Genomic DNA, 15935 nt, shown 5'->3' with positions numbered 1-15935 from the left:
GAAAGCGTAACTCTGGAAAATGGAAGTGATGTGAGGGAAAATGGTGGTGTGGTCGAATTGGCCGTTTGCGTTGCGACTGCGATTAACCATCAGCCACTCACAGCTTTCGTACAACAATGGAAAATCTCTAGACACCGGACGTGTGAGTGGCTGTGGTCAGGTACGATCCCGACGAGACGCTCCCAATATAGTCTGGTTTTTGTTTGATTTTTGTAGTCCAGCCTTTTTGCGTAGCGAAGGGACGGAGAAGGGAAAGGGGCAGGAAAAGGTTTTGGAATTTCCATTCGATAAAGATAAGATTCATAAGAGCTTCCCTCTTTACAGTTAATTGCATTCGTCCTGCACACTCGTCATTTGGCTAGCAGTACGAGATCTCGTCGTAAACGAGATACGTTTTAACGCCGATTTGATGTGTATACATTTAAGTGTCTTCAAAATCGAATTTTAAGTGTTTTCTAAATCGAGTTGAAACGAGGATTTACATTCTCGGATAAATTACGTTCTCTTGTTCAAATCTTCGAATTTTATCACCAATTTAGCCAAACGCAGGAGTTAATAAGGATTAGATATATAAATACCTGATTGAATTAGATGTAAATATTAGAATAAAAACGCAAAACGTACCTTTCGAAACTACGCGTCTCGGCGCATCCGTAGCCGAGATATCGTAATGTTCACCTCCGTGATCTCTGCATGACACCCGCATGTCACATACTTTGCATTGAATACGAACATGCTTTAGCCTGACCAAATCCATATGCAATGCACTTCGCTGATCGTTATTGAGTTAATCTCGAATCGTGCTTCGATGGTATATTCCAAATTTTTCAAGATTGCGCGATTTCCTTTTTTCTGACTTAAAAAAAATTTATTAAAATAAAACAAATATATTTCTTTGAATGTACTTTTCTTAAATGAAAGAAATAGAAATATTTGATAGATTAAAGGAAATATTTATACATCCAAAGTAATATTTTTAAAAAATTATAAATTAATTTCAGTTTTTTTAATTAAAAAAATCTTTTTGATTTGACATGTTATATATAATAGTGAATAAATAATATAAATATTTTTTTTATTTAAGAAAAGTACATTCAAAGAAATATATTTGTTTTATTTTGACAAATTTTTTTCTCAATGATAAATAAGCGAGTCGCATAATAAAATTATAAATTTTACTAGAGATTCGAAAAGAGACATTTTTTTAGGAAATTTGTGAAACGAACAAATTCACAAGCAGTGACAATTCTATAACAAAAGTCAAAGTAAAAATTGTAACCGTAATTTTTTGTGGATTATTGATTGGTTTTGAAAGCATGAAATTTGATCCTTATTTTAATGCATCTTATTTTAACAATGAAAGTTGATGAATGGGGTTGTAAATATGAAAGGTGACAGATAAACAGAAAGAAGGGAAAATGAAAAGAAAAAGAGAAATTTTTATTAGTCTGTTCTTGAACATAATGGTTTTTTTCGCTGATGAAATGATAAATTATACCGTATGAAATAATGACAACGGCTACTGTCGTCTAAACGCGCACGAAAACAAGAAGAGCTAGCCTAATTTTACGCCGTCGGGTTACTGGACCTTATGTAACTGCACAAGTCGAGCGCTAAGTTTAGTAGACCTCTCTTATAGTGTATAGACTCTCTAGCGACGAATTTCCGGAGGCGCCACCGTCTTGCGAAATACACGAATTTTTTGAGAAAAGATCACAGACGTCTATATAATATATTAGATTACCAGCTGCTTCTTTTAATTGAGCCGAAACTTTTTGTATTATACGTATACTATACTGCATATAGTATAATATTGCAGATTCGTATACTATAGAATTATGATAGATATCACTGTTTATGATAGATTGAAATTGTTATTCTCTGTTGCCTGTTCCCTTTTCCTTTCACTCCAAGCTCTAGTTTCCTCCCTTTTTACCTCCTTTTTTTTTCTTCTTTGTCTTCTTCGTACGTTTCTCTCCAACTTGGAGTCCACTCTGTTCGACCTGCGAATCAGTTCTCCAATACTCGTGCTAAATATGGAACCAGCAGAATACTTGGATTATTTTGAGAACGACGCGTCTTTCTAGCATTACTAGATGTATATATCAGGTAGATGTGACCGCCTGTTAAATTGCGCCGCTAGGTAAGGGACAACGAGTCCGTTGAAAGACGCGTCCGTTGAGCTTATTTACGAGAAAGCAGTTCACGAGAAAAATATTTCTTAATTTTTTTCCTTTTTTTTTGTTATATGAACGACTTATGTCAAAATTCTAATAATAGGAGACCGATAGGAGATTCTAACCAAAACGTCACGTTATATCTTGGCCATAAATCGCCGCGTTTGCGATCTATGTCAGCGAATTTTCAAACGCAAAAACATAAAATTTCTATCCTTTTCTCGACTATTTAGTTATCTTTTTTTTCTTTTCTTTTTTTTTTTAAGATGTCGTTTTGTAGTGACGATCGACTGTACGAGGATCCCGGCTAAATTTACAGTGACACGAAATATCAGCTTCTAAACTCACCGCTAAGCACACAAGGTGTAATGACATTTGGCAGAGTCAACAACAGTCGGTTGTTGGCAAACGAGGTTGCGGCGTTTAATTAAAAAAAAAAAGAGCAGGTCGCACAATAGCCTTGCGGTTAATTAGGGTGGCTTTGAATGAGGCGCTCGAATAAACAGCTTAACGAGACAACTGTTTCGATCAGCGACTCATTACGCGATGAAAGACATCTCTACTTTTACTTTTTTACATAAAATATCTTAGCGTAATTATGTCTCACGTTATTGTCTCAATTATGTTGTCTCTCGAACGCTGTCAGTGACAGTCACCGTGATAAAAAACGGGCCTCCCTCTCCTGTCTTATATTATTATACAATTATTATGAAATTTAACATTAATTGAGATGTTTTATCATTTATTAAAATTCGACAAAATAGAAATGATACCGTAATTGTGACTTTACCATTGCTTCGTCTTCCCTTTCCCCCTCTTCATTGACCTTTCTGTTTAATTTCTCGAACGATCGAGAATCAGTTCCAAGTGATGTAAATTCAATGTGGGGGGACGCGATTTTATCGCGCTTGTGTGCATCGGCCTCGACGTAACGGCTCGTCCGTTTTCTACGTTTGACGTTTTACGTCGCTTTCGACCGACCTCTGCTTCGCATAAGCTTTACATAATCAGTCGAATAACAAGTACGACCGCCGCTCCAGAGACCGCCTCGCGTATCGTGGAAAGGGAAATCGACCTTAGAGTTTTATTTCCATATGATTTACGGATGTGCGCGTGAACGGTGACGTCTTTTTGACACGTACAGTTGCACGGTGCGTAGCACGATTTATATGGCACAAAATGATTTTACATACGCGCGCGAAAATATTCGTGCATACGCTTGTGTCCTCACATCCTGTTCTTTCGATTTTTCCCTTGGTTCTCGCGTTCGGCAAGGAGAAAGAAAAGCGATGATTTTCAAACAAGAGAAAGTATCCGTACCACCCTCTGTCTCTTCCAATTCTTTTATTTTTTTGATCTCCGTTTCTAGATCAACTGTCTATCTATCATCATTCGAAAACTGGACTTCTTGATCTAGAAACAGAGACCAAAAAAAAAATAAAGGAATCGGAAGGGACAGAGGGTGGCACCTTTTTTAGTATCTTTTATTTAAAGTCCAATTTTAAATTTGAATGATGGTAGATAGACAGTTGATCTAGAAACGGAGATCAAAAGAAAAAAAATGGAAAAGGACAGAGCGTGACGTAAGGGCATGAATATTAACTTTCGCTTGTTTGAAAATCTTCGCTTTTCTTTCCCCTGTCTAAAAATAGCGCGAATGACCTTCTTCGGTTTAAAATCGCTTCTTACATACAGCAATGAATGTGTTTAAAATCGCAGCTCTCTATCTTGAATGTTCGCGACCTATCGCACGCTTTTTCTGACCCCTTCCGTCAGATATCCGTCGATATTGCAACGTTTTGATATTATTTACCGCGTAGCGACCCGTCAACTCGACGAAACGTCAAACAGATTATAATAAAATCCTGATACGAGACGGCTGTCGCGACGCCGCGCGATATTGTATAACATCCATTTGTATAATTATTACGGTTGCCTTCAAAAATTGACGAGGACATACAGCCTCTTTTCGTTTTGTTCGTTCTGCAAATATCGAAAAATATCGATTTACGGTCCTATACATCGTTACGCATATTTTGAAATCAATGAGAATGTTCTTTGCTGTTGAATGACAATAGATTTCACATTCTTGAATGCGAAGATGCTAGATGCATCTAATTAAACTATTTAATCAGTTCAGTCTTTTTCTCATTATGTTTAGAAAAATAAAAGATAGAAATTTGACCATAATAAACTTCAAAGCTCACTCATATTGTTCATTTCCTTTTCAAACCATTCAAAAACGTATCTTTTTTTTATCCGTATTCATTACTATTTGAAGGATTTGAGGGATTTCTTCTCTTTAGAGCATTATAATGCCACCTTTTAGAAACACTTTAATGCAGCCAGTTTTGCACCCTCATCCATCACGTCGGCAAGTCACATTGCTCACAATCAGACGCTTCAACTACGTTATCATTAAAGCAAATTGCTTCGCGTCGCTCTGATCGCCTGCCACTGTTTACGATCGCTTGCTTACGACCTCAGGTTTATTTGCGAGCTTCGCGCGTAATCTTACGTAACTCCAAGCCGGTACGCGTGCGCCGGTCTCAATGAAAGGGAATCTTGAGTCTCAAATCTCGCATGAAGAAATACAATTTTCGAAATCAGTTTTCTGTTCCTATATTTTCGCTAACATTTTTTTCCTACAGATTTCTGACCTGACTTTTAATTCCATTTCTCTTATATTATTGATTACGCGTTACAAAACATTTATCGAATAAAATTTCATCGAAAAACGATCGGATGTTCCATATTCTTTTATATCTTTTAAGTTTTTGTAGAAATTGTCGTGCAAAATGTAACGCAATTATTTTAAACTTTATCGGCACCGTAGACTCCTCGTGGAGAATGAACGGGAGCAGCTAACTATCACGACGTATCGTTTCTACTATTTGTTTAACTGTTCAAACAACATCTGCTCGAGTCGGCGAGTCGAGTTTGTTTGATCGGGGTCTTGCACAGACATCTATATAACACATCGCTAGATTCGAAATTTCATAGGTATACCGGTATACGGAATTTGGTAATAGGTGTATATTCCTTCGCGAAGAACGGATTAAACTGAGTGGAAGTCCTCTTGCCGGTTTACGATTTTCGTAATGAATGAAAACTCAACGTCCGTACCGCGCGAATTTTAGATGATTTTCGCATCACGTGATTACGATTAATTTATTTTTGTTTGTATTTAATATATTTATTATATTTGTTATATAAAATGTGTTTTATTTAATATATATTTATTATATTTGTTTAGTGAAACGTGTTTTATAATTAAAAATTATGAAAACATTAGTATAAAGATGGCTTTTTAAGTGGCACCTGACATACCACTGAGATTTCTTTATATCGATCTTTATACAACCCTCCTGTATTTCGATTTTGTAACTTTTAACGACAATTCGATATATTATCGTTGCAATGACAATATAACGATATCGATACTGTCATTAAAAGTTACAAAATTGGAAACTAATTTTTATAAACTATATATTTATTAAAAATAAAAATGTATATGTACTACATGATATACATATACATAATATTTTCATTTTATAAAATGTTAACATTATTATCTAATCTAATTTTCTAGAATTTCAATAAAAATTATTTAGAATACTCAGTATTATGTATTGCGTGTACTTTTTATTTAAATATAAATGTATTATTAAAGTAAACTTAAAAAAAGTAAACATTTTATTTTATTTATTTATTTTTTCTTTTCTATCACTCTCTTTGTCAAGAGCTTCATGCAGAGAACCAGCGACTTTTTGTTATAAATTCTTTTTTATAATTAAAAGAAATTGGAAAAGAAAAAAAAATTTACGAGTAGTTTTACAATTTCAGAGATTATTATATAGAAACGGCTGTAAGACGAGAAAACTATTTTTGAAATAAATCGTCAGACAATATGAAACAGGAGAAATCAATCAGGAGAATTGTCAGGGATTTTAGGGAGGTTTTCTGAATCAAGCAAAAGAACATCACTCAGGTTTCGTGATACTGATTGCGAACGCGATTATACAAAATAACACACGAAATACCTGCCGGTTTTGTCCGCCGATTCCGCCGCCGGTTTCTAACACGATTATTGCAAGATGAGCGCCTTGCCGACCTTTGCCTTATTGATCTCTGACCTGTATGCGACATATTTTGTATATCTACGTCGCAACCGTGGATTAATTTGAGTTGAATCTGAGTCAAGAGTTGTAGAAACTCAGGGCACACTCTACTTTCACAAATTTCTATTCAAAATCTTTTTCGAGAGAAACAGTATTGATAAAGAAACGCACCGTTTTTTTCTAAATTTGTCTAACTTTTTCCGATTCCAGGTTTAATTTAACGCATAGAAGCTGTAAATTTTAATTAATATCAAGAACAAAATTTAAAAATAGCCATCACTTATTCATGGCTCATTATAAGTTACAATAATCTGACAATTATAATGTTTTTACGATATTATTACAGTGATTCGTCAAAAGCGTCCCGTTCTGAAAATGAATGTATATCAGATTCAGAAGCGGAAAATATATCATCTATCGTAGTCATCTCACACTTTATACATATACCTACTCGCAATTTGTCAGTTTTCCAATAAATTTATAAAACGGAGACGTACATGCAGGGATGAGAATCGGAAATTGAACTCGAGATTCGCAGACTGCGGCCGTGTCTACAATAGGTGTAGCCGTAAACGAAATTAATCAATTAATCGATTTTTCTCCTTATATTCAATTGCGATTGGTCAGTTTCTTAATTGCGGCTTACGGCTTACTACATTGTAGGCACGGCCTGTCAACTACACAGAGTTATACGTATCATCCCAATCTAACGACATGTATTGTTTGTTTTTACAGTGCCTTATTTAAATCGACGCCTTGCTAGAAGGTCGCTTGCTGAACCTCGTTCAGAAGATTCCGAGGCGGAGAACACCTCGCCACGGGCATCGCCTGTGGTCAGTCGGCCGCAAAACACTAGGAAGCGTCGAGGAAACTTGCCCAAGGAGGCGGTTACCATCCTAAAAAGATGGTTGTATGAGCATAAATACAATGCGTACCCTAGTGAAGCAGAAAAGGAGGAACTCAGCCGATTAACGGGATTATCCAACCTTCAAGTAGGTTTCTTTTTAGTTTCTTGTTTTGCTAATTTTTCAATAAAGATGTATTGTCATCTATCAATTTATCGAAATCGCGTATCTTGATTATTATATGTTATAAATTAATTAAATGGCTTGAATGAAAAGTTATTAAAATTTATTTCGATTTTTTTTTCTTTTTTTCGAATAACTTCTAATCAATTTTAAGTTTTTTTTTATTTTATGTTTTGCCAAAAGATCTTTGCAATTGCTAATGTTTTGTGAACGTTGAACTTTCCGACTATGTTTTAAGGTGCCATTAAAAATCATAGTCGATTATTTATCTTACGCGAGAAGAATAATCGATTGTGATTGGTCAATTTGCTTAAATCTCAAGTCTCATTGTAGACACCGCTTTAAAGAGTAGGCGTGAGACATAGACTGTAGAATTAAAGTCTCCTAAGGCATCGTCTACAATAAACACAATGAAAAGGAATAGGCAACAGCGAATAAAAATTTCAACCTATCAGAAACCGTGTATTCCATACAGTTACACGGTTTCTGGTAGGTTGAAATTCTTATTTTCTGTCCCCTTTTTTCCTATTTCTTTCCTATTGCGTTTAAGGCTCAAAGTCTATGACTCATAGAAAAATGTAAAGCAGTAAGTGAATTGACCAATCACAGTAAAGGATCACACAATAGAGAGATTATTGCCTAACGTTTTCTATTCTGTATTCTCTGAACTAACGCCGATTTCCTACGTTTTTCGTTTCTCTATGGGTTTTCGTTTTTCTAAGCACACTGGATGGTCGGCCGCGGCCGGGGCGGCCTCAGATCACAGTGAACCGCAAGTGCATAGCAGTCGTTGCCATAGAACTTATACATATACCGTGCTGCAATATTGCAACGATCAGTTGCCAAGAAAACTGATAGAAATAAGGATTTTGTTGCCTGTACATTAATTATTTATTTATTCTTTCTACTTTAATTATATAAAAGAGTTTTCAATTTCGTTCAATCAATTCAGATTATATATCTATACAACTGCAATGTCAGTAATTCCGTTCTGTCAGCATCGCCTTAGGTGGGCAGTAATAAATAAATTTATTGATTAATGTGCGATTAATAGCTCAAGTTGACTTTCGTCGATCCTCCAGTCTGCCTCGACTTGCTAATTACATTATTGATATCGAAATTCATTCGCAGGTCTGCAATTGGTTCATAAACGCCAGGCGACGCATTCTACCTCAGATGCTGAAAGAAGAAGGGGAGGACCCGAATCGGTATACAATATCACGCCGTGCTCGTCGCTTGAACGGCGGCGGTCCCATTCGACCTGGTCGAAGAACCCCCCTGGAGCCGATTGATAGTGCTCCGGTCCGACGTAAAATTAATTCGCAACGTGGATTGGAGGAGTCCACGTGTCAGTAAGTATCCCCCTCTGCATGTATATTTCGATCTGTTTCGTTGTTATCGTAAGATTAAGAACGAAGAGTTCTGCGCCGACTCGACGATGCCGACTGACTTATGCGAAAATTCAAAGGCTTAAAAAGAGAGAATGTTGTGCCGCTTATCAACTAATTTGCTAAATAGGCTAACACTAGCAAGAAGTTTCCTTTTTTTGGGGGGGGAGGGGGAAGAAAATAAGTGGGAGATTAGATTAGATGTGTGAAAATACTAGATGTATCATTCAAGATTTGCGTACGCAGAAGCGAGGACTATCCCAATGATTACGACAGCAGTCTGAATGACTACCACAGCGAAGGGGAGGAACAACCTTCGATACGATGGCCGAACGTGATAGTTCATCCGTACGTCGAGGCTCAAGTCGAGCAGTATGACGACGACAGTATTCCTCACCTCACGTATGCTCGACGAAGGCAAGTTTATTAACTTCATACAACAAGTTGCGTTCGATGGAAAGAAATAAGCGCGAGCTTTGCAACTTGTAAAACCTTCTACTAAAAACGCCTTCTAACAATTCGACACTTTTGACACACTCACACTCGCTAAGCGCAATCACCACACATTTCTCTGATACTTAATCAGATAAATAAATAATTGCAAAAATTAACAAAAACAGTCAAAAAGTAAATGACGAAAGAGTATCGTATATACAGAAATCGAGCTTTTTCGAGTAACAAATATGCATCTCTCTGTGACGCTGAGAATCGTTGTTGATTCTCGCGTGCGTCCAACTCAGTGCTGGCATTCAGTCACCTAAGTTACTTTTTGTCACTTTTTTTGACAAGTTGCTAAAAAAACACTATTTAAATCCACCGTTTTAAATGGATCACTATAATCACCTTTATTTACCTTACATGAAATTCATAAAACACGTTCTATTTATATTCTTCGTCTCGTTTGATAACAATTGTTACTTTAAAAAATCAATGAAAAATTAAATAATAAAGCTTAATATTGAAATTTAATTAAATTATATTAATAATTTTGTTTTCTTTTCCATTTTTTTATGTATTAGCCTTGTATTAATTCTGTATTAATGTGTTAAGTTTTGATAGATATAAAACTAACAGGTGACATGACTTTCAAATATTACAATTATTTTTTATTCAAAAAATACATTTTTTGTTGCATTTTTAAATTAAAAAATTTTTTTTATTGTTTAATAAATGTACAGTTTATTCTTTCGTTTTCTTAAGATAATATTTAAACTTCTATTTGCTTGATTATTGTACACACGCCATCAGAAATGCCTAGCCATCTGAATTTGCAGGAATACTGACTTATATATATAAACATATATTTATATTTAAATATTGAAATATACGTATGTATATGTGTCCCTGCAAATTCAGATGGCTAGGCATTTGTGAATGATATAAGCATTCGTGTCTATGTTCTTTCTTTATTATAAACTTTCAAACTATGAAAAGAATTTGCTATAAATTATATTATCCAATGATCTATCTGAGACAATAAGAGTAAATACTTTTTTGCTTAAATTGCTTGAATTTTTACTTTGAAAATTTGATAAAAAATATCACTTTTTAATTGTTACTATTTTAATAAAGATTACTTTTTGTCTGTCAATTTTTTTTCTGTCAAAAAGCAATCACCATTTTACTTGTTCTGTTTGATTGAATGGCAACGCCGAACAAGCGTATCCTGACGCTGTGAAAAATGTGACGCAGCGTCAGATTTTTAAGGATAATAAATTAAAGATTTTTTTATTCGTAGGAATAGCCATTCACCTAACATGGGAACTAACGAGAATGAAGAGCCTGCTGCATACTGGAGTGCACCTCGTGAGCATTTATCTCTGTCACCCCAACTGCAACAGCAGATCGCACATCGTGGCCTGACACCGCGAACCATTGAAAACGCCTACCTTTATGAACAAAATGGAAACACCTTCTCAATGTTGGCGGAGGTTGCTTCCGACATGCCACGCATGTCAACACCATCACCAGCGTCTGTTTAATCAGGTTCTCTCACGATCATCTATTTCGTCTGCTTTCATCGGTATCTCTAACATTGGCTAAATGGAATAGGAAAACGAGATTAGTATCGTAATTATTGTTGTCAATGACTGACGAACGATATAAAAGTTCAAAAATTCTTCTCAAAAAGACTAGCAAATTATTATACTTTTTAGAAATTGTTACAGTCGTACAATCTCTAAGCAATGATGATTATCAGTCATTATCGTTATCTCATTATGTATTGCTATTAACATCACGAAATAACTCCGACGATGTCAACAATTGTCAAACAGTTCAGAATATATCTGATTAAACGTAATAATTTCTAATTTTTCGAGAAGAGAATTTTTGCAAAGGGATAATAACAAGTATGAACGTTTAAGTCGGAGAGACACAATTGTACCTTTGTTATACATAAATTTGGTATTCTACTCATGACATTTTACAGTTTTCATATTATAGCTTGCTTACCCTATTTCTGTTCATGTTCTTCAATTACATTATGTTTTCAGAAACTTTTAAATAGCATTGAGAATGTTTTCTATTGCCCCTCGCGTATCGCATTTATTTTTATAATAAACGCGCGCGAAAGACATGTATCAGGATAATGCATTTTCGCACAAAAAAAAATCGCGCTTTCGAGATCATTAAACCATTTCTCGTCTCATTGTTTTAAATAGCAGACAAAAATTAAGTAATTAAGTTGAAATAATAGGTGACTGTTGTATATATAGGCTACGTTCAGATTTGCCACCTGGATGTATTCAGATATCATTTTACCTTCTTCAATGTTAAGTGAGGATAAAATGTTACCTGGATGAATCCAGATGGCGAATCTGAACGCATAGAAATGTATTTGAAAACAATGCAAATTCTCTTAACAAGAGAATTTGCATTACTTTCAAATATAGAAATGTTAGACCGAGCCAAAGACTATTACTTATTTTGTTAATGTTAATTAGGATCCATTTGACTACGTTTGCAATTGATCACAAGTCACTCATAGCACCAGTGGAGAACCTCTAGGCACCGATCGGCTTGGATTAGCCTGTGGTCAATCGTAACGTGGTCAAACTCTACCGTTAATTACTATTATAATTAAATTGTGTTAAATAGACAGATATTTCTTAGACAGTACAACATAGCCATTTTTGTCTGTAATATATGAGAGACGGTAAATTCGAAAAAAAACAACGCTCGACAAGGTTGTTAAATGTACAACTGAAATTTATTTTAATACTACATAATCTTGTTACTATAATAATGAAATATTTCATATCTGTCTCGATCCTCCTACACGTTAATCGATTTTCATCACGTCAAGTTTCGGAATACTTCTTTTATCTTAAATCTCCATTTATTTAAAATTGTTGATCACCTTTATATATTAAGCGTTTGCAGAATTTCATCGTATTGTGTGGGAGAGATCGACCCGACAAGAGTTTCTACTCTACTTCTGTACAAAACTTATGAACCTAATCTAAAATTGTGCCTTTCGTAAGGCGTCCCAAGTTACGAGGGGCGTCTTTTATTACTAGTAGTTCATAGTTGATCATTAACAGGCGGACTATTTGATACAAATAAGGGCTCTTGCAGCGCGGCAAGTATTTTCACGTGCAGTGTGCAGGGGTCCTAAGTGAAGTCGATGAAACGAATACCGAGTTCACGTCAATTGAAGTTCCGCAACAGTGCACGTTCGTGCGTTTCTTTTTATATTAACGTATGAGTGCCATACAGGAGGAGAAGAGAAATACACAAGTGTCTATCTCGAACGTGCGAAAAGGTATATCCATCCTCGATGCGCAAAACTCCAAAAGGTCATCGCGATAGTGCAATTCTTCTCATCCAACGCACTATCGAGCATATGTTAAAAAAATATTCATCAATTCAACTTTCATCTAGAGTCTATTTCTGCGATTCCCGGTGAATCTTAAATTATTAATTAGCGAAGGAAGTTCGATTGAGAATAATATTCGATGGTGTGTTGGAGATAAATCGCGCGATATCTGTAGAAACTACTTAATCGTACCAATTGAAGAGATTCGGAGAGCAGCAGGCCTTGGCTCGCTTTTCTCGAGACAATTTACATCGCATTTACACAGAAGAAAAGGGAAAAAAATTACACGTTCCCGAGATTATTTTCCGAAAACTTTACAGACCAGAATCGCACGAGAGATAATTTGTGTATAGCTCTTGTTATCTTGTATGAAAAATATTTTCGATTCTCTGCGCGATGAGCAGCTAATGTACCTTATATATCGGTACTTTAGCAATAGATGGAAAGTCAGTGAAAAGATCCAGAGTCTTTTCATTGCAGACACAGGGACGGATATATGATTTTTCTGGGTGTGAAATTCCTCATCCAAATGGTTGTAAATCATTAATACAGCTTTTGTCAAATCAGTCACACGATTTCTCAAAGTTTGTCAAAAATCAAAATACTTTTTTTTAATACCCCGAATTCTCTGAGTGGGGAATTTCACATCCACGGACACTCACGTAAATATGCGAAATTCAAACGCCCCAAGGAAGTCTCCGTCCCTGCAGATACATACATATCTTTTTAGGCATGTTGAAATGCCTGTTAGTTACGTGACCCAAGCAGCAAGGTAATGTCAAAAGACGTTATAATAACGTCTTAAAGACGTCTCTAATATAATATTAATAATATAATGTCTAATATAATGTCGTATCTAATATAATGTCAATAAGACGTTATTAAAACATCATTTAACGTCCACCTTGCTACTTGGGGGAATTTGTTAGATCATTTTCATTCTGCAATATACTGTCGGACAGTAGCTAAAGACGTGCGTGCAGAATTATCACAGTCGATTTGTAAGAATCCAGACGACACGCATGTCCGAAATCGGGACATTAAGAATAAAAATGTCTTAAAAACGTTTTTTTGGTCTGACATCTAAAAGATGTGTTATGTCCCGATCTCGGGCATGGTCTGGGAAAGTACACCGAGTTTAAGTTTAATTTATACGTGTATACAGACACGTATTACGTACGCGAATCCACGCGAATCTTCATAGTTCACGTATAAACGTTTATTAATTACGTGAACCTGTTGGAGCCACACAAGTAGAGTTTTACTCTCTGCGCCGTTAAGCATATCGCTATACTTTGAGACAATAATTAAACACGTGCGCGCAAAGCTATCATATCCGATTTGTAAGAGTACATTTTAAGTTTGATTTATACGTCGTTCATACACATTACGAAAACTGAAATATACATGTGCCATAAAATTCTTGTTATAATTTTAAACCTAATATGTTCGGAATATTGATTTATAGTTAATAACGTATTTAATATTATCGTTCTCTTAACAAATTCCTAAGCGTCTGAGTGTTAAATCGTTTCAAAGTCGATTCCAGGTCTCTTTTCGTTCAGCTTGGCGTGAAGAAGAAAAGGCTCTCAAGTTGTCAATTATGTGATTAATTACAAGTCAATATCTGTTGTGGGTGAGCCCGGCGAAAAATGAGCGTTTTCGTCATTGTTAACGGTAATCTTTATTATGATCTTATTATTATGAACCGTAACTATCTTTCCCTCTTTAACCCCCTTTTTTCTCCTTTTTACAGCGACGCTTATATACCGCTATCTTCGTGGATGTCCCTCGATTTTCCCCTTTTTCATTCCCCGGCCGGCTGGTTCTTTCATTTTACGTAACGCCTGTCTTCCTTTTCCGCGTGTGTCTCTTCGCTCTCTTGTGTTCCCAATATCACACTCCGCATTTAGATACTCATTCGCGCCGCGACACGTCGTCCCTATCTTTAGACGATACGATTACGTCTTTATTATCGAATTCTATTAATGCGTACGAATAGAAGTTTAACTTGTTTTTTTTTTTTTTTCGTTTTTTTATCACGACGTTACACACGTCGGCTCATTGTATTTCTTGAAATTTATTCGGAGGAATTGTGATTCGCGTCGCGATTCCCCCCTCGGAACGTGGAAAATTGGTACCAAGTGGCCGTATTCCTGAATGAGACGAACCTCAGCCCCACCATGCGAAACAATCAACGGGGGAATCGGAAAGCCCCGGCGAAGAGGGAGCGAGCCGGCGATGATGATCCCCCATAACTCGAGGAGGGAGACAGAGGGAGACCCGTCACGCGTGCCGCGCAGAGACCGACGTGTTGAGAGCCGCGCGTGCGGCACCCAGCAGCGGCAGTCTGCAGTGCAGGAGCGCAGTCTGAGAGTCGACGAACGCGAGCTCACTGGCTCGGCGAACGAGCGAGCGAGAAGCACGGGACCGAATCCGGCGCCGCGGCCGCGACCGTTTGACGTTTAACGCGCCCGCGTGTCGACGAAAAGCCCGCGGCGGAAGCGACCGCGATCGATGAGGGAGAGGACCGTCACCGACGGCAGGAACATCCGCGATCGGCCTGGGGGGAACCGCGGGACTTAAAATTTGACAAACGTTCGTCGGACGGTGTGAAGAAAAGCACGACACGGTGCTCCGGGGGGATTCCGTCGCGAGATTAACATAAACGCGGATAGATCGTTGACTTGAGGAGCAGCAGGAGGGTGGTCTCTCCAGGGGAGAAATATTCAGGCTGATCATCACATTCGCGCACGATTCAATCGGTTTGCGGCAAAAAATCGCAGGCGTGGTAACGTCCACATTCGCATTTGTATAATTTCGTCGAAGTTTCGCAAAACAATTCGCGGACGCCGGCTGGATCGACACCCCGGCCCCGGTGCGCAAGGAGGAAACACGAGGAAACCGCCGTTCGCCAGCCACCATCCGAGATGAGGCGTCGCTTGGGATAAGGTTCGACCGCGGTGATTTGCAATGATAGATCGCGAGCCGCGGTCGGGATGAGGAGCGTGCACGGCGATATCCGCTCGGCCGACCGTCCGTCCGTTCTCCGGATAGCGCGCGGATAGGAACGGGAAACGGGTGTTCATTAACGACGCGCGGAGAACTGGATCGACCCCGGCGGCTCGCCTCCTTCTCGCGCCGTTCCATTTTTTACGGCCAACAATGCGCGCCGGATAAGGTGTAACGTGTTCTCGGCGCGCGCGCGTGACACGCGCGTGACACACGCGCGGACTCCTCTCTTTTTTTTTTGTTTCTTTTACGTCGAAACCGGGTGAGACATGCCAAAGGGAGGTATGCCCCTTGTAAATCGGGGCTAATTAATATCGACGCTGATCGCCGGCCGCGCGAGGAAAACATACTGCACACCGACGGCGTCGGCAGAGCGCGGTTCTCTGTTA

At 37.6% G+C, this 15935-nt stretch overlaps 1 protein-coding gene across 3 annotated transcripts in view; it reads left to right on the top strand.

The window, feature by feature from the left end:
• The window catches only part of LOC105455372 (iroquois-class homeodomain protein IRX-5-like), a 33627-nt gene extending 19673 nt beyond the window's left edge, over window positions 1-13954 (top strand). For all 3 annotated transcript variants that reach the window (XM_011698648.1, XM_011698647.1, XM_011698646.1), the window contains 4 exons: window positions 7034-7290; window positions 8458-8678; window positions 8961-9131; window positions 10453-13954. In XM_011698648.1, coding sequence (XP_011696950.1) covers window positions 7034-7290; window positions 8458-8678; window positions 8961-9131; window positions 10453-10696 — 893 coding nt within the window. In that variant the 3' untranslated portion in view covers window positions 10697-13954. The remainder of the gene's footprint in view (window positions 1-7033; window positions 7291-8457; window positions 8679-8960; window positions 9132-10452) is intronic.
• Window positions 13955-15935: the final 1981 nt, after the last annotated feature.

Source organism: Wasmannia auropunctata, unplaced genomic scaffold (assembly GCF_000956235.1).
Source record: "Wasmannia auropunctata unplaced genomic scaffold, wasmannia.A_1.0 LD335903.1, whole genome shotgun sequence".
Lineage (NCBI taxonomy): Eukaryota > Metazoa > Arthropoda > Insecta > Hymenoptera > Formicidae > Wasmannia > Wasmannia auropunctata.
Note: the sequence above shows the minus strand (reverse complement) of the source record. Positions and strands in the feature narration are given on the sequence as shown.